The sequence below is a fragment of the Phyllostomus hastatus genome, unplaced genomic scaffold, assembly GCF_019186645.2.
Source record: "Phyllostomus hastatus isolate PE091 unplaced genomic scaffold, TTU_PhHast_1.1 phas_contig_29, whole genome shotgun sequence".
NCBI classification, from domain to species: Eukaryota; Metazoa; Chordata; class Mammalia; order Chiroptera; family Phyllostomidae; genus Phyllostomus; species Phyllostomus hastatus.
The window spans coordinates 5,630,741-5,650,845 of NW_025333835.1; the positions used below are offsets into that span (position 1 = coordinate 5,630,741).

Here is a 20,105-nt window from a genome sequence, read left to right on the forward strand (position 1 = left end):
AGCCTTTTAGATGCTATTCGAGTTCTCTTTTTATACCACAAACCTTTTACTGAAATTGTTGCCCAAAAGTTGCCATTAAGTCTGACGCCCAGGGATTATTTAGCCATCATTATTCTTGATGGGCATTGTTAGTTTAACTCAGCACAGATGCACAACCGTGTCCCAAAACCCTGCATACTGGTTTCCCGGCCTGTGTCTGCTTCTGGCACCACTCTCTCCCATCTTCACTCAGCTCTGTGCCTTTCCTCCACTCCACCAAGGAGGATGCTCCCCAGGGCTCAGGTATGGGGTCTGCTGCTCTTCTCCTTCTGTGCATTTGCCCCCAGCAGTCATGTGTCCCCCTCCTGGGGATAACAGCCACATATCTGACTACATTAAACATGTTTCTTCTACCCTGGCTGGCATAGCTCAGTGGATTGAGCACAGGCTGCGAACCAAAGCATCACAGGTTCAATTCCCAGTCAGGGCACATGCCTGGGTTGCAGGCCATGGCACCCAGCAAGCGCACATTGATGTTTCTCTCTCTCTCTCTCTCTCTCCCTCCCTTCCCTCTCTAAAAATAAATAAATAAGTTTTTTTAAAAAATTAAAAAAAATTTTTTTAATTAAAAAAAAAACCATGTTTCTTCTCTAATGGTTCCCCGAGTGCACAATTTCAACATGTCTAGAACTCATCTTCCTCAATAACCTAACTGCCTTCTGACTTCCTATTTTTACATAAAAATCATATCTATAGGAATTTTTCTACTTTTCATTTTAACTACAATGGTTTCAGTTATTGTGGGTTGTTTTTGTCAGCTAGCATGGGCCATCGTATGACCATTTATCATATGATTGCTGGATTTATCATATGATTGGAGGGGAACTTGTTCCAATTTCCAAACAGCTTATTTGTGAAACAGTGTGGCCCTCATTGGAAAGGAAATCTTCCTATTGCCCCCTTGCATATATTTTTTTAAATTATATTTTATTGTTTATGCTGTTATACTTGTCCCGGTGTGTCCTGCTTTGTCCCCCTCCACCCAGCCCCCTGACTATCTCAGGTGATCTCCACACCATTGTCTGTGTCCATGGGTCATACAAGTATGGTCTTTGGCTACAATATTCTCTATGCTGCACTCTACATCCACATGACCATTATGTAACAACCGTTTAGTACTTTTTAATTCCTTCGCCTTTTTTGCCCATCCCCCTGATGCCCCTCCTATCTGCAACCATCAAAATGTTCTGTGCATCTATGATTCTGTTTCTGTTCTTTCTGTTCATTTATTTTGTTTTGTAGATTCAATTGTTGATAGATATGTATTTATTGCCATTTTATTGTTCATATTTTTTATCTTCTTCTTAAAGAAGACACTCTTACATTCCATACAATATTGGTTTGTTGTTAATGAACTCCTTTAGCTTTTTCTCATGTGGGAAATACTTTATCTGTCCTTTGATTCTAAATGATAGCTTTGCTGAGTAGAATAATCTTGGTTAAAGGTTCTTGCTTTTCATCAGTTTAAATATTTCTTGCCAATCCCTTCTGGTCTGCAAAGTTTTTTTGAGAAATCAGCTGAAAGTCATATGGGAGATCCCTTGTAAGTAACTGCTTTTCTCCTATTGCTTTTAAGATTCTCTCTTTGTCTTTAACCTTTGGCATTTTAATCATACTGTGTGTTTGGATTCATCTTGTTTGGGACTCTCTGTGCTTCCTGAATTTGTATGTCTATTTATTTTACCAACTTAGGAAAGTTTTCTGTCACTATTTTTTTTAATATTTTTTTTAATTTGTTATTCTTTTACTTCTTCTTCCAGCATGTTCATGATGCAAATGTTGGTACACTTGAAGGTGTCCTAGAGTCTCCTTACACTAGCCTATTTTTTTATTCTTTTTTTTCTTACTGTTCTGCTTGGGTGTTTATTGCTTCCTTAATTTCCAAATCACTGATTTGACTCTCAGCTTCATCCACTCTACTATTTATTTCCTGTAAACCGTTCTTTATTTTAATTAGTGTACCCTTGACTTATGACTAGATCTTTTTTGTGCTGTTGAGTCCTCAGTAATTTCATTGCGCATATTTATGACCAGTGTTTAGAGCTCTGCTTCTTATAGATTGCTTGTCTCCATTTTGTTTAGTTCTTTTTCTGAAGTCTTGTTCTGTTCTTTCATTTGGCCCATTTCATTGTCTTCTCATTTTGACAGCCCCCCCCCATGTTTGCTTCTATATATTAGGTAAAGCTGCTACATCTCCCATGTGTGATAGGGTGGCCCAATGTAGTAGGTATCCTGTAGAGTCCAGTGACACAGCCTCCCTATCAACCAAGCCATGTACTTGAGGTGTGCCCATCATGTGGGCTATGTACCCCCTCCTCTTGTAGTTGAGCCTTGATTGCTCTGGCATATCCAAGGTCAGCCACCACTTGTATTCTGCCCAGGGCCACCTAGCATAAGCTACAAAATGAACTGCAGATGGCTGCTACTTGTGCTGAGCTTGGCAGTGCCCAGGTGAGGCCAAGCTGTGAACCAAGGCTGCCAGCTGCTATTGCTCATCCTGGGGCCACTTAGTGAGAGGTATAGGGCTCGCTGAGGCCATATGCTACTTGTTTGAGCGATTTTAGGAAAATCTGAAGCATGAGCCAATACAAGCCATACATATGGAAAGGCCCATGGAAACAGCTTGGGTGAACCCAAAATTTGTGTGGGGTAAAGCCTCAGAGAATCACCAGGGTAAAGCCCTATCACCAGGGTAGAGCAAACAATGTGAACCAGGTTGATGGAGTCTCAGATACGGTGCCCACCTGCCAGGTCTTGTGGGAGGAGGGCTCAGAAAAGGAACAATAGCTTTGAAAGCACTTCGGTGTGAGAGAAGTACTGCCAGAAGTGCTGCCCCCAACTCTTACCCTGCTGCCAGATAATTCAGTTCCTCCCCATATGTCTCTGGTGGCTGTCAAGCTACTGCCCCTTCACTGAAGCTCAGAGGGAGTAGGTCTGAGTAAGTCTGTTTGCAAGCCCTTTAGGAGGAACTGCTTGAACTCTAGAACTGTCTGTCTTCCACAGCCTCAACCCCCACTAGTTTTTACAGTCAGAAGTTATGGGATGGGAACTTGTCATCCTGATACTGGAACCCTGGGCTTTAGGGCCTGGTGTGGGGCTGGGACCCCTTGCTCCCTAGATAATCCTCCCAGTTTTTATCCCCCACACATGGATGTGGGACCAGCCCTTTCTGCATCTTCACCCCTCCTACCAGTGTTGATGTGGTTTCTTCTTTAATTTCTTCTATAATTGTAGGACTTCCATTCAGCTCAGTTTCTGGTGGTTCTGAATGATGGTTGTTCTGTAGTTGTTATTTTGATGTTGTTTTGCAAGGAGGCAAGCCATATTTATATATGCTGCCATCATGACCAGAAGTCCACTCTTGATCTACATACATTCTTAAAGCAAATTGTGCAAAAGACACACCAGGTGCACCCATGGATACTGGAATCCAAAGATGAATAAGAATGAGTTCATCTTCAAAGAACTCACCAGTTAAAAAGAAAGACATGTAAAGAAATAGTTGCATTGTCCCACAACTCCTTGAGAAATGTGTTTCACATGACAGGTGTTCAAAAGGCGGCTGTTGACTGATGGTTAATTGTTGAATAGACTACAGTGATTCTTAAGCATTTTGTGCAATAATACTCCAAGTGCTCCCTAAAATATTTTTCCCCAGACCCACACTCAGAATTTTTTGCAGATGCCTCAGTTGCCCAGAACCCTGACGTTTACTTTAACATTTATATCAACATCACAAAAATTCTTACAGGGTGTAGAAGGGAAAAAGGGAATTTGGTGCCAAACTCAACAGTTGGAGAGAACCACCTTGCCCCAATTTTAGTTTTCCTCAGGCCCCAAACTTCTTTCCAGATTCTGTAAAACAGAATCTACCTAGTCTCTTCTCAACAGATAGGACTGTCTCATGTACATTGTGAGACAGAAAATTTTGTGTATTTTCTAAACTGAAAAGTATATGTTATACATTATCAAGTAGAAAACCAGGTTATAAAATCACATGGGCAGTGTTATTCATTTTTAACTAAAAATTATGCCAATGTAAATGTGTATACAGGTGAATGTGCAACCTCTCACACATACAGTGGGAGGAAATAAAAGCCTAGGAACTTACACAACAAAACATTGACAGAGATTATCTCTAGTGAGATTATGAATGATTTTTACTTTTTGTGCTTTTCTGTCATTTTTATAGTGTATATGTTTCAAAACTTTATGTTCAGGGTCGGGGGAAGCATATGTATTAGCTTTCTATTGCTGTGTAACAAATTACCACAAACATAGCATCTTAAATAAAGACCCATTTGTTAACAGTTGGTTGGAAGTCCAGACAGGTTCATCTGTATTCTCTGCTTAGGGTCTCATAAGGCTGAAATAGGTGTCAGCCAGACTGACCTATTTCCTGACGGCTCTGGGGAAGAATTTGCTTCCAAGACCATTTAGATTGTTGGCAGAATTTGGTTCCCTGTGGTTGCAGGAGTAAGGTCCCTGTTTCCTTGCCGACTCTCAGCCAGGGTTGCTCCTAGATGCCACTCCACAGCCTTGCTGCATGGTCCCCTGTATTTCAGCCACAGATAATTCCCACAAGTCAAATCCCCTTATGCTTCAAATCTATCTTTCTCTTCTACTACCAGCCAGGGGAAAAAAAAACAAACAACTCTCTGCTTTTAAAGGACTAGTATTATTAAATTAGGTCCACCCAGATCATCTCCCTTTTGACCAATTCAAAGACAATTGATTAGTCATATTAATTACATATGCAGAATCCCTTTTGCCACATAAGGTAACATGAGTGATATCCCATCATATTCACAGGTCCTTTCCCCACTAAGGGAAGAATATTATATAATCTATCTAGGGAGGCAGGAATCTTAAGAACTCTGCCTACCATAATGTAAGTGTGTTGCGCCTGTGTGCATACACATGTGTATGTGATTTTTTTAACTCTCTCCTTAAAGTTAAAAACAGAATTCCTGGTAGCACCTGAGGCCCTCATCAGATTTTTGCCTCCTGCTGGAGAGTAGAGATCACATGAAGAGGGACCAGAAGTTGAAGGAGTCAGGAATTTGTTTGCCATTTTTAGCAAACACATATCCATCTCTCTGCACCTCTCCATGGCCGTATGTTGAGCAGTCCTGGACAATAACAGACCAAAGAGTTGGAGGCTTATAGGTCCAATGATAATTCTGTAGTTGACAGAACTTCTAACTCTCTGATTGTCTTGCCTATAGTATGACATCGCTGGACACTCTGGAGATGACTACAACATTCCTCTAGTTCCAACTAACAAAATCCCCAAGGACAATAAGCAAAGACTAGAAATTCTGAAGGTAAATTAATTTAATTACCTTTATATTGTGAAAACTTCTACTGGATTAGGCAAAGTATCTTCTGGTCACTGAAAAAATTCACTGAAAAAGCAAAAAAATGGCTACTTGAGTTTTAAAAGTTAAATGCCAAATGGGATTGTTTGGGAACATTTTTTGTTTCTAACAAAAGTCTTAACTACATGTTACAAAACAACAAGGGGCCAAGGAGGGTGGAGGGCAATATACTATTACCCAAAAGGAAACCCCCCAGGTTTGTTATGTCCGCCACCTTATAGGAAAGACATCTCTCAATGCCAGAGATTCGTGAAAAGGAATGCTGTACAGACTTAAAATAGTGACCTAATATCTTAATCAAAATCCCAAAGTCCCTTAAAACACCCACAAACACACACAGTCCTTCTTCCCCCTTTGTCCAGTCTGGTGTACCATAACTAAAAGAAATAGAAGTCCATGCTATGGCTCAGGTAGCCCCCAGTTCTTCCCAGTAATCTGTCTTGGCTGGTAGGCCTCCCTCAGTTCCCAGCACCACCAGCTGTGTCGCCAGGATCTCTGCTAAAGCTGGGTGGTAGTTTCCCCTTCTAAAGCTGCGGGGGTCCCCACGCTGGCAAAGCTGAGTGGTTCTCCCTGCACAATGGCTGCGGGAGTCTCCACTCTGCCAAAACCACGTGGTTCTCCCCACAGTGGCCTCAGGAGTCCCCACTCTGCTAAAGACCGAGTGGTTCTCTCCTTGCTCTGCCCTAGCCACATGGTCCTCTCGGCACAATGGCTGTGAGAGTCTCCACTCTGGCAAAGCCGGGTGGTGGTTCTCTGCTAAAGCCACATGGTGATTCTCTCTCACAGAGCTGTGGTTCTCCCCACACTGCCCCAGCCATGTGGTCCTCTCTGCAATGGCTGCTACGTCTGGGTTTAAATCCCCGAGCCAATCTTCCTCTGCAGCCCCATTTCCAACTCCTCCCACAATCAGCTACACTTGCCAGCACTCTCATATCCTTCCAGCATTACTGGGCTGCCATCATGAGTCTGGGCAGTCATGGTCCAATGGTGTGGAGCCAATCTTCTCCAAGCTCTCACACAGGCACTGTAACTCAGGAGAGTTGCCTCCCAGTTAAGTCTTGGGGGAAGTTACTTCCATTCCCCAGGCCCAGAACACTGCCCAGAACACTGCCCAGAGCACTGGCCACAGCTATTTAACATATCTATGCAGCCAGTTAAAGGTTATAGATATGTTAAATGACCACACCAGAGGTTAGCTGCAAAGCTGTTGCTATGCAAAACAGCTCTCAATGGCCCTACTCCATGTGTCCCTTCCCCCAACCCACACCTGTGCAGGGGAGGGGTGAGGACATCCTAATATTTCCTGGACACCCTGAGTTCTGGGCCCCATTCCAAATCCCTGTTTGGGGCCCTCCTCTTGGCTGTACCCTGGAACACACATACAAATATTACTGTGTGCTTCAGTCACTCCATGGTGCCAGTTAAGCAGACTCACTCTGAGACTTTTCATTCGCGTGTAATAATTGGTATTTGTGCATTTTCATGGTCAGTAGAAAAATCATCACATTTGTTAAAAAAGGCATTTCTCACCCAAGATTTTTGTGCCACATTTTTTACCCCCAGACAATGCATGCCCATGCTCAGTTCTGCATGAGTGGGGACCACACGTTAGAGGGGACAGAACACGCCATCCGGGAAATTATCAAAGAAGAAGCTGACGAGTACTTCGTCATCGTCCTGAGTGATGCAAACCTGTCACGATATGGAATACATCCTTCCAAGTTTGCCCAAATCCTGACAAGCAACCCTCAAGTAAATGCTTTTGCCATTTTTATTGGATCTTTAGGTGATCAAGCAACCAGGTAAGTGTTACCTCAGGATATAGCAAAGGGCAGATGTAAAGACACTTGAGTCCCTGACACACACCACTTCATGGGCTTAGCATCTCAAGGGGTAGTGGGGAAGACAGAGGGAAACAGAAACTAGAGTCACTCCCCTGATGGAGCTGATAGTCTAGTTGAGAGGATGTGATGTTCTAGCTTATGTTTGGATGAGCAATAATCATTTTAAATTAATTAGTGTTCATCTTATATTAAACTTACCAACAATAAAATAAGTAGCAAATTTATTTGTCCACTAGTAAATTAAACAGTATCTAACACATTTTGCACACTTTACATCTAGGTCCCAAGATTACTTGCGATCAGTTCATGTTCAAATCATATACAAAGGAGCAAACATCTACTATTGTCTTAGCATAAGAGATTGTGTATGTCTATATAATGTATATAGACTTATGCAAACATATAAATAGTATATATTTTGTATCTATATATACATAGACATATAGACATATATATGTATATGCACATACACATATATGAAATATATATCTATCTATTTCTATATATCTATATATAGACAAACAGTTATATATCTCCCTTACTGGGAAGACAAGATGGGTGAAACACTTGGAAACAATGTAAGATAGTATATATAGTATATATTGCTATGTTGAATATACTGAATTTTCAACAGAGAAATTTATGATCAGTCAATAAACATCATTGTGGATGATCTGAAAACAAAGATCTGGAAACACTGTCAGTGACTTAAACACTAACATTTCTCTTTTTCAATTACAAATAGAAAGGGCTCATGCTTTTTGTCTGCTTAAATACTTGTAAGAAGAGAAATTATATCTTCTTCCACACCAAAATATAATTCCTGCCTAAAACTCAAAAGGGCACATGCCTTTTTATTATTCCATCTCTTTTACCTGCTGTACTTTGGTTCAGAGTCCTGTATAGACTAGGAAATGTTTTAGTGCCCCAAGTGCTGGCATTTTTTCTCTCTATGTTCTTTTCTCCAAGCTGCAGGATTGCATAGTAAGGTTAAGAATAGACTTAATATATGTAATTACAGTCACTTTATTACTTTGCATTTTTCTCAGTTTTGTATGTTAGCTGTAGCATCCAGCAAACTCGAGAACAAATATCGGAGACTTTCAGGGTATCAAAGATGTTACTTTATTGGCCAAGTTTAACCTGCGCAGGGGCGAACTCTCAAAGTGTCCAGCGACACAGTGCCCGCAAGGAGCTGCAAATGAGAGACGCGCCGAACGCTTACAACTACTTTCTTATATATGGGCAGGCAAGCAAGCGTTATACAGAAGCAGACGTGGCAGTTAGTAATTCGCTTACAAAGACCGCGCGCGGGAATTTCAAACCAAGCATTCTTTCATAAGGCGGGAAGGCAGGCTGTTTGTTCATTAACCTAGTAATCTCCTGGCTCTAGCTAGCTAGTTTTCTATTTTCTCATTAAAAACTACAAAGCACTGCTTATCTAGCCTACCCAGGGGAGAGCATCTGCTAGACACAGGATGTTTGCTTTGACTGTACTTTGTCTCTTTTATCATTTCTTTTTAGCTACAATGTGGTTCTTGTCTATTAAGGTTAAACTTAGTTCTTAATTTCCTTGTTCCCAACATTAGCCTGTTCTAGAACTTCAGTGTTCTCGAACACAAACCATGCCTTTTCTACCCAGATTTTCTTCACGACCAGCCCAGTGTTAAGCAGACAGCAAGCTCAGCAAATACTGGTTGAGCTGAAATAGCTATTTTGTCTTTCTAGTGAACAGATCCTGTTTGAATACTTAAGCACAATAATACCCTTGTGGTTTCCTTGGGAAATGGTCCAACATCCACTGGCAAAAGATATGTTGCAGAATTAGCTGGTCTACCGGGCATGCCAAATGTATGATACTACACAGGATGGTTGACTTTTATTAAATGTCATTTGAAAACCAAACTTTGTTGGCACAGTGAAAGGAGGCATTCTTTTGGGTAGAATTGTGTCTTGCACTTTTATTGCGTTAAAAAATGGCCCTTTGTTCCAAATGATAAATTGGCATTTTAAGAAATTGTCATAAGCCTATATAACCTCAGTGCCATCAAAGCAGCAATTGCATAAATCAGACTGCATTTCACATTGTGTGATGTGCAGAAAGAGAAGGGCAGCAGAGAGAAAATAACACTTAGGGTTTGCCTGAGCAACATTTTTTAAATTTTTTAATTGATTTTTTAGAGAGAGGAAAGGGGGAAGAGAGAGAGAAATATCAATTTGTTGTTCCAGTTATTTATGCCTTCATTGGTTGATCAAACCCCCAGCATTGTTTTGGGACAATGCTCTAATCAACTGAGCTACCCGACCAGGGCCTGGGTGGGTAACATATTTTGAGGCTTGTTTTCTAAGACAGGAAAAGCTCTTAGAAGTACAGTGTGAGGCCAACCACTCACTGAACCCACGTGAGCTAATCTCAGATTGGTTCCTAGGGCTCTGTTCGGTCAAGGGAATATAAAATACCAGAAAATAACAGTAATAAAAGGGAGAGAAAAATTTCAAATCCACTGATTTACGTACTGAAAAGGCCTTTCCTTCAGTTCACTGCTTTTAATGTGCTCTCCCTGTTGTTCTTCCAAACCTTTCATTGCCTAGTGACAGCCCATTCAATTGCAAGCAGGGGCAAGGTATTAGGAAGTAAAAAATTTCCTTTCCTAAGAAACCACTTGGATGCTGTGGTTTGTGGGGGCTGGAGGTGGAAGGGGAGCCTCAATTTGCAATGGTAATTTTCTTTCCCTTTCCATCCTGGCAGGCTTCAGAGAACTTTACCAGCTGGCCGGTCTTTCATTGCCATGGATACCAAGGACATCCCTCAGATTTTACAACAAATCTTTACCTCCACCATGTTGTCCAGTGTTTAAGAAGTGCCCTTCATAACCCTGATTCCTGGGATTTGCAATAAGATGGGAATAAAGAGTACTCTGAATAAAAGAAGATGTAGTCAAATGAACCCATGCAGTAACTGGATAATTCTGACATTCCTGGCTTTTCTTACACTTGGCCAGTAATCAGAATTCAGAAAAGTATCCAGAGGGAGGCTCGCACATGGACATCTACAGCCATTGATAGCTTTTCAAATAATTAGAGGAAGCAAGTTGACCTGCATTTTATTAAATGTAAGGGTTAAAGGAAGGTCATTTGACAGCCAGTCCAAAAGGAGAATACCTAGTTTTTGTCTTAACACATCCTCTGATCACCCAAGACAACAAAAGTGACTCCTGCAAACTAAGGCCCTAATGCCACATTCTGCCATTCACTGCAAGTCTGTACAAACCCACCCAACCTGTTCCTGTCCCGTAATTACTTTTATTTCTTCCCCCACTCTGTTGTCCAACAATGACGTTACAGCAGTAAATCCACTGAGAAGTCCTAACAGCAGTATTATTTTTATAAAAGGTTGGGTTTTCTCAGTAATTCCATTTTCTTGGCCAAAACCAAAAGGAATCAAAAGATCCTTGGATTGCTTCCTTTCCCACGTGACTTTTAAAAGTTTCTTGAAATAATCAAGAGCAAATGTCCTTTCTCTATGCTGTCAGGAGCAGAAGGATGAAGGATGTCTGGCCTTGAGTTTCCTGTTTCTTCTTGTTCTTCTAGTGCTTCTCAAAAGTGTCACAGTGTTCCCTACTGATATCCAAAATGCAGTGCTCAAAATAACAAATGTTTATGTTTTTACCTACAAGAAAGTAAAAACAAGGCAGTACATTTGACCTACATGATTGTTACAGAACACAACAAGGGGGGCCTGGGACTATATACTATTATTGAAAGAAGGCCCCGGGTCCGTTATGTCCGCCGCCCTAGGAAAGACATCTCTCAATGCCAGAGATTCGTGAAAAGGAAAGGAAATGTTTATTTAATGCTATACTAACTTAAAGTAGTGACCTAATGTCTTTATCAAAAATCCTAAAGTCCCTAAAAACACCCACAAACAGACACAGTCCTTCCTTCCTTCCCCCTTTGCCCAGTCCAGAGTACCGTATCTCAGGAAAGGAAATAGAAGTCCATGGCTCTGGGAGACCTCCCTGGGTTCCCGGCACCCTCGGCTGAGTCGCTGGAATCTCTGCTAAAACCAGGTGGTGGTTCCCCCTTCTAAAGCTATGGGGGTCCCCACTCTGGCACAGGCACATGGCCCTCTCTCCCAGGGCCACGGGAGTCTCCACTCTGTCAAGGCTGCGTGGTTCTCCCTCCTCAGGGCTGCGTGAAGGGAGAGTCCCCACTCTGTCCAAAGCCGCGTGGTTCCCCCTCAATGGCTGCCATGTCTGGGTTTAAATCCCCCGCGCCAATCTTCTTCTGCAGCCCCATTTCTGACTCCTCCTACACTTTGGCACACTTGCCCTTGATCTGCTGTCTTCTCCAGCTTTTCTGGTCGCCATCGTGGGTCTGGGCAGGTGTCACCCCATGTCATGGAGCCAATCTTCTCCTGGCTCCCACGCAGGCACTGTAACTCAGGGGACCTGCCCCCCAGTCCCATCTTGGGGGGGAGATCCCTTTCCATCACCCTGGCCTTGAGCCTGGCCATAGCTATTTAGCATATCTAAGTGACCAGCCAAAGGCTATAGGTATGCTAAATGACCACACCATGGATTAGCTGCAAAGCTGCCCTGCATATTCTTGCTCTGTGTGCCCCTTCCCCCAACTCACACCTGTGGGGGAAGGGGTGAAGACACCTTAAAATCTCCTGGACACCTTGAGTTCTGGACCCCATTTCAAATGCCTATTTGGGGTCCCCCCTCTTGGCTGCACCCTGTAACATGATAACTGGAAATTTCTTCAGCTGTTAAAAAATACTCTTTTCAAGCTTCATTCTTTTTCTTTCAAAGTGTACCTTACTCCCACCCCATCTTGGACTGACTTTTATTTATCAGTAGGCTCAATGTCACTGTGTTTAAAATCAAACCTTCAGCAGAACTCAGTCTCACTTCAACCATATAATAAAAAGTTCCTTTTTGCCCTGACCAGTGTGGCTCAGTTGGATGGAGCATTGTCCCATAGACTGAAAGGTCGCAGATTTGATTCCTAGTCAGGGCACATACCCAGGTTGTGGTTTCAATCCCCGGTTGGGGCACATACTAGAAGACAACCAGTCAATTTTTCTTTCTCCATTAATGTCTCTCTCTCTGTCTATCTCCCTCTCTCTCTGAAAGCAATGAAAAAATGTCCTTGGGTGAGGATTAAATAAACAAACAAACAAATAACAGTTCCTCTTCACCATTGATGGCAAAGTCAGGAATATTGGGGGCACCAGTGTCTGTGTTCCTTTTAAAAATAATTAAGTTGAGAAAACTAGTCTTGTTAATAATGTGATCTTATTCACTCATATATACATATATATTCACTCATACATGTTTACTCATAATGTTACCTTGTGTGTGTGTGTGTGTGTGTGTGTGTGTGTGTGTGTGTAGTAGTGAAATTGTATGGATCTGTTTTATTTTAATTATTTAGAGGAAATGAAAAAACATAACACCCAGTTGTTCCACCACCCTATTCCCCTACTGGCAACCAAAGAAATAAAAGCAACTAGATATCCAATACAGCATTACCCAAAGTGTTTGCATGGCATGTTCTTGTCTTTCTAACCAGAGCTCGCTCTGTGTGTTGAATCGATGCAAACAACTGCAATCCAATAAGTGCCTTTAAAATGTAATTACATTAATAAAAAAATATAACAGCAGCTAACATTTACTTACTATGCACCAGGTATGCTAATTTTTTCATATATTATTTCATTCAACCCTCACAACAATGCATGCAAAATAGGGTTTTTAACCTCATTTTACAGATAAAGAAATTGAGGCTCAGAAAACTTAAGTCACTTTCCCAAGATATTAGACTATTGACTATTGGTTGTACTAATAAAATCCTCAGTTTACAAATAAGGAAACCAAGGTATAGAGGAGTTCAAGAGAATAGACCATGCTCACTGTCAGGAAGGCGCAGAGCTAGACTGCGCTGGTCGCTCTCATGCTTCATTCTTCCAAACCGAGGCAACAAGCCCTTGCTGCCTCTTCTTTCTCCCACTGCAGTTTCTCTTATAAACTGACCATAGAGCTCTCGCCTCTCCTTGGCACTCACAAACTATCGGCACATATTCAGGCACTCAGAGTGGGGTGTAAGAACCAAGGACATGGCCCACTGCTACAGGGACATTTCTAATTACTCCTTCCTGGACACAGCAGCAAACTGAGCATGTCCCCATCCAAGTGGCAGCATAAGCCCTAGGGATGCCCTCTGCCAGAGGGTCACAGCCCCCAAAGCCTTTAGAAGTCCAGCCCAAGAGTGATTGACAGAACAGCCATTTAACAAATCTTCTTGTATAACTACCTGAGTGAGCAGAAGCCATTTTTTCAACATGGAAGGAATGTTCTCAATTGTTTTAATTTACCTTTCCCCACTGACCAGACATCCTTTGCAATTGTTATTTTAAAATCAAACAAAATGTGTACAACTCCTGGCTTTTCTGATTTGTAAAAGGAAAGGATGATGGAGGAGGGGAGTAGAGAATGAGAAAATGAAGGGTTTTATTTTCAGTTCTTGTAATACCTAAGAAGTGTGTGCCTTTATTATTAAATGCACTTAATTATCAGCCACTCCAAGCTGTTCCCAGGCCCTTCGGAGAGCCAGGGTGTTATAATAAACTCATTGTGTGCCTCAGGAGGGTTCCGCTGAAAGGCGTCTAACCCTGTTTCGTCTGTGTGGTGAGCCCCTGTACTGCTGAGAAGGTTCATTGTTACCCATGAGCAGCCAGGAGCAATGAATGCTGTGAATGCCACAGTACATGGTGTGTGCTCCCCCTGGAAGCCTTGTGTACCCCAGCAAATGACATCACATGGGGCAACTCGAGCAGCCACAAGAAGTGGATCAGAGTGGGAGTGCTTGAGCCCATCACATGTTTGGAATGAATCATTTCATTCTTCACACTACACCCTGTCCTGTGAGCTGTCAGCAGAGGAGAAATCCATCAATACCACAAGATTTTCTCTAAACAAATTCTAGGGCTTTGAAAGCCCTTTAGAAGTGGTTTTCTGCAGACAGCATTGTCACTGTTCCTGAAAGGTCAGCTGCAGAGGCCTCAAGACTTCCTCCACCTGGCTTCTTCCTGTGCCTGTTGGATCCTCCACAATTGAATTTGCCAGTGAGCAGAGCAAAGAGGTACGAGGCTAGGGGACAAAAGCAATAGGCACTTATTTACTGTGTTTCTTTCTGATTTGTTTCTAATCATCTCAATTATGAGATATTCCACATGTTCTAAGTCGATATCTCCTGGCTGGATAACTTTTTCCGGAATTGCATCCAGGAATAGTCAAATGTCCACTTGTATTTAGTATACTGTGCATAGCTTTTTCATATTAACAAATAAAATGTGCACGTTTTAACAATTACTCCAACCAGTAATAGGTGAGGCTTTATAAAGTACGTAGATGAACAGTCTCAGTTACTACCAGTTTCTGGTCAGGGCTGTCCTGTGACATTCTTGCCTATTGCCTTCCCTTTCCCTCTCCTCTGACCCTGGCTGTGACGATAGTCCTGCAGGTCCTGTAATGGAAAGGCACCTGAAGTGCCATTTTGTATGGGGAGAATTTCCTAATTCTACTCTGGGTAGAATTAGGCAGTAGAAAGGAAGTTCTAGATGCTGCTCGGCCATTACTACCTGTACAAACTTGGGCTAATCAGCTCTGAGTCTCAATTGCCTCATCTATGGATTTTAAAAAGTGGGTAAAATGAGCCATAACCACAGTTCCCTGTTCCCATACCTCACACAGTGAGTTGATTTTGTCCCTCGTTGTCTTATAAGAACCACAACATTTCAGTGCATTTTTGTCTCCAGAACCCGCCCCCACCCCCAACACACACTTTAGCCCCTATTGTACAGAGGATCTTGGTCCATTTATCAATCGCACTAACAAAAACTGTTACTGACTGAATATGCACTCTGCAAGTTATGTAATCATTAGAATTGGAAAAGAGGACAGGTATTTCTATAGATAATTTCTGACCATTGTCTTTTACTCAGCACTTTGCTGCCTTAAAATAAAACTACATATTTACTGATCTGCACAGTGGGATCAAAAAGACGATGAACTGGAAAACTACTGTGTACTGAGAGCTGACCTTTGTGCCGAAGCTGAACAATGTGCAATTGTGTGTGTGGTTTTTTTTTAATTGTAAAATCCTGTAAACAAAAATCTCCAGAGGGGGAAATGCTTGCCAGGCCAACCTCTCAAGATGAGAATGATTTGAGGATTTTTGAGACTTGACAGTCTGGGACTTTCACCTTCCAACAGAGACGGAGTTTGCTCTCATATGGCGGTGCATATTGTCTTTGGAATGCCAGGGTTACATAATTTTAAATTGAGTGGTGCTTATCGTATTTAGCCACTCAGAGCAAAGTGTAACACTCTTTTAAGGTGTTTTGTCTCTACAGGGTGTCAAGAACAACATGTTCTGCTCTAAGAAATCTTGTCAAGGGACATAACAACACTTAGGGATCCACTGTTCATGGTCCTCCCCCTCGACAGGCACCAGAGGCTCCGTGAGTCTTCCCTCTTCTCACAGCCTTCAGTGAAAAAGCCTTGGAGCCACCAGCTCTTTCTCTAAAGGAACAAATAAAGTGTTTTGCAATAAAATCTGACCCCAAAGATGGTGGATGTGACCCCAGAGGAAATTCAGAATATAAGGATTTATTAAAGTTACATGCAACTCTGAAACATTAATAATAATAGCTGGAGCTTGACCTGGAAATGGAAGGGAACAACATCTGTGTGAACATCTCGAAGCAGGTTTGTCTCCTAATATAGTGTGAGTGTAGCAAGAAAATAATGAGCTTGTCAAGAGTACTCTGTGTACTTGATGTCATACTTGAAGCCTTATTAATTGAAACAAGTGGGTGGGGGAATGTATTCATTCACTCAGAACATTGAAGTTGGAATTTCAAACACAATATGTATATTAATAAGTACTTACGCTAATGTAATGAGACTGACCATTTCTTCATTACAGCACTAATTAAGAATTCTTCACTGGCCTCCAGGAATAGAGTAAGCCTCAGCAAAGCTTGATGGTCTGTTTCCTTTTACAGAGGATTTGCTGGCATGTATGAAATTCAACACTGAATACACTGACCCAGAAAGGAGCTCTTTCGGGGCTCAGTGGAAATCCAATGGCAATGCTGGGGAAGTGGCCTGTTGACCAGCCTTGGCCTTGCCTCTTGGGGACAGTTCCTGCAGAGCCTGGGACTGGTGAGAAATCTGGGGGTCTGTGCAACAAGCCTGGAACCCCAGATTCCAGGATGTTATGCACAGAAAATGAAAAGGGCAGACGACAAAGGGAATTCAGGATGGCCCAGGGCTTACTTAATTGCCACATGGGCTGGAAAGTACAGCTGTTCATTTTGCAGTTGATGACGAAGGGGTCTTTGTCTGAAATGTGTCCTTTAGGTCCCCAGTGCTTTGGAACAACTATTTTCCAGGCTGATGGAATATGCATATTCATACATTGCAGGCTTAAATACAAAAAAATTATATTTAATATGTAGCACCCAAACTAAATTTCTTTCTGTGACCTTCCGTGGAAATGGGAAGGAATGAGAATGAGCTCTCCAGAGGTGTAAGGTTGTAGCAGCTCTACAAAACTGCCTGAAAGCAGACATTTAGTCACTTGGCTGGAATACAGCTCTACACAGCTGGCCTGGCTGCTTGCCCCCTAACATCTGAAGTCTGTCTTTGGAGTGGTATCTCTCAGTGAGAGAGATTTCTCTTTTAACATACAAATAGCCCTTAGAGGCTATCCATCATGCACATCTTGGTTTGAATTCCTTCATTCTCATGCTTTCCTTCTAGCCCCAGCTGAGATGAAGGGCCTCAGACAGACACTGTGATGGGGGACAGGTGAGGAGAAGTTGGTCAAGGCAGAGGGGGATTGCAGCTTGGAGCATCATCCAAGCAGAGGACTGGGTCTGGGACACAGTGTGAGGGTGCAGAACAGGCATGGAGGGGATGACATTCTTGCCTTGGGTGATGGATTTGGCCTCTCACTCCTCCCAGGAGCACTCACTGAAGGCTTTGTCAGGTGCAAATGAAAAGTTGCTTGGTTCTCTTTAGTCTTGCTTTTTTAGAGACAATAGAGTTCCATCTGTATTTTGCCCTGCCTTTTCTGGAAACTCTGACATCAGGGTTATGCCAGGAGGTGTCTGTCAGTGATCAAAGACCTTCCACCTGTTACAGAGCAACTCGGAGCGGGGTGGGGGCGGGGGGTAAGGCAATATACTATTACTGTAAGGACCCCCCCCAGGTTCGCTTTGTCTGCTGCCTTATACGAAAGACATCTCTCAATGCCAGAGATTCATGAAAAGGAAATGTTTCTTTAATGCTGTATAGACTTCAAATAGTGACCTAATGTCTTCCCAAAGTCCCTTAAAACACACACAGTCCTTCCTTCCCCCCTTTGCCCAGTCTGGGGTACTATATCTCAGGAAAATAAATAGAAATCCAAGGCTCAGGCAGCCCCCAGTTCTTCCCAGTAATCTATCTTGGCTGGTAGGCCTCCCTTGGTTCCAGGTGTCACAGGTGTGCACAGGTAACCAGGTTCTTAGTAATCGAGGACAAAGAATTGAACCGAACACACAAAGTTTATAGCATAAAGAAAGAGGGAAGATTTATTAAGTGATAGTACACTCCACAGGACATGGGAGTGGGCCAACTCTGAGCAGAGAAGGAACACGTGGGCTGGGGGGATTCTATTCTTATAGGGCAGAAGCTCCCTCACTAGTATTTGGTGGGCTTTTTCTGCACAGGTACAAGGAGTTGGATTTCAAAGCTACTGCACATGTGTGGTTTCCCATGATTTTCTTGATTGGCTACTGGAGAAGGGAGTCCCACAATGTTATTTCATTATAATGATATTATAATGAATCAGGGGTAGTGCGCAGGCACATTCCATGATTCAGAGTTATCCCAGAAAACAGGAACAACCTGTCTTAGGGGGTCTTTGTCATGTATAGGTGTTTTCTACCTCAGCCCTGTGGAGCCTCTGGAGATTCCTTCCTGACTATCTCCTGCCTCAACTTCCCCCTGAGAGACATGGTTCTCAAAAATCTTTTTGGGATTGTTGAAGGGTGAAGGTCCATCCTCCATGACTGCTTCAGGCTTAGACTGGACAGTAGACCCTGCCTATTGAGAACCACAAAACTCTTGCCCTATTCTATCTAGAGGTTGAAGAGGAATTCCTGAGGCCACAGCAGATGCTATATGTTGGTCAGCTTTGACATCATTCTCAGGGATTGGTTGGAAACCTTGGAGTGTCATCAATTTGATGTGGAACTGCTTAAGTCTAGAAGAAACAAATTTAACAAGTAAATTGAATAAGCAAGGTCCTAAAAGTAGTAAAAGCAGCAGTGTCATTAAGGGCCCTAAGAGGGGTAATAACCATGTTAAGCCAGGGAACCAGGAGGTTAGGGCTTCTTTAATCCCTTGGCCCTGTTGATTATGTTTATGTAGCCATTCTGCCTGTTCATAAATTTTCCTTATGTCAGTTTCAATCATTCCAGAGTTATTTACATAGGTGCAGCAGGTTTTATTGATAATAGCACATACCCCACCTTGTTCTGCCAGAAGATAGTCAAAGGCAAGGCGGTTATCCATGACTACATTTGCCAATGAGTCTACTGATCTTGAGAGTCCAGCTAGAGAGTATCAGCAGTATCTTTGGAGATTTCTTCTATAATCTTAGTGAGTTCCCTTAGAGTGGCCTCATGATAGGCAAAGCCTCCCCAGGGGTCTGCAGCGGCTGTAGTGGCAGCAGCTCCAGCCACTACTAGACCAAAAGCTCGTTTTTTTTTCTGCTGAGAGATGGACTCCCAGGACCCATGGTTATATTTATAATGGTAAGGTCTTGGGGTGTCAAGGTCCCTAAGGTACAGTCACCCCCATGTTTAGAGTTGCTGAGATGTGTATAAGCAATAGCTTCTTGGAGTTCTGGATGATCCGTTAGCCAGTTATTGGGAGTCCCACATAGCCAGACGAGCCCCGGGGGTGCTGCAATAACTGTGGCATTAGTGGAGTTATATTTGTTAAGGAGGGCATATGGCAAAGGGGAAAGGCAGTCCTTAAAAGAGCCTAAGTTATTTCCCTGATCTTTCCCTCCTGCAGGAGGTGGTAGAAATTTTACTAATACTCCTTGAAGAGATTGGTTCAATTTCCAAGTAACACATTTATAAGTATCATTTGTATCTGCATTGTGAGTTTTGTCAAAGCAGCAATGGGTACTATTAGGAATACAGTTAGAATCATAATTTGGGTAGCATACTATATGTGACCAATTTAAAGGCTTGAAAATTTCTGTCTCAGAAAGATTCTCTAGAAAGCTGGAACTTGAAAGAGAAGCCAGGGCTTCAAATGAGTCAATGGCCCTTGTATGAGTATTATTATAACATGGGGTGCATCCTATCGTACTGTCGCATTTAAGAGAGGTGCTGGAGTAATTAAATGGCTTTAATTCTAGTGGGGTCATACGGAAACACAAAGGGGCATTTTACTCCCATCTGACTCTTAAAGAAAAAGAGGAACGTGTGTAATTGGCAGAGGAATTCAAAGCACTGATTAAGGATTCATTAGCTATTGGGTAGGCTTTTATATGAGTATTATATCTGGAAGGAGTTTCTGGGTTAGGATGACATATCCAACATTGGGCCAGGTTTTCTCCTGCTGCTAAGGTTCGAGAAGCATTCACTAGAAAATTTTCATCCCATTCTGTTATACAGGGTGCAGGCGAGTAGAGAATGGTTAATAGAAACAAAGACATTTTCATTTTAAACAATCATAGATATGATTCTACCCAGAAGGAAGTA

General features: G+C 42.4%; 1 protein-coding gene across 1 annotated transcript in view; it reads left to right on the forward strand.

The window, feature by feature from the left end:
* Nucleotides 1-10,192, forward strand: part of VWA8 (von Willebrand factor A domain containing 8) — a 421,660-nt gene extending 411,468 nt beyond the window's left edge. The window contains exons 43-45 of the mRNA XM_045839249.1: nucleotides 5,268-5,366; nucleotides 6,984-7,222; nucleotides 10,014-10,192. Of these exons, the coding sequence (XP_045695205.1) occupies nucleotides 5,268-5,366; nucleotides 6,984-7,222; nucleotides 10,014-10,122 (447 nt within the window). The 3' untranslated portion in view covers nucleotides 10,123-10,192. The remainder of the gene's footprint in view (nucleotides 1-5,267; nucleotides 5,367-6,983; nucleotides 7,223-10,013) is intronic.
* Nucleotides 10,193-20,105: the final 9,913 nt, after the last annotated feature.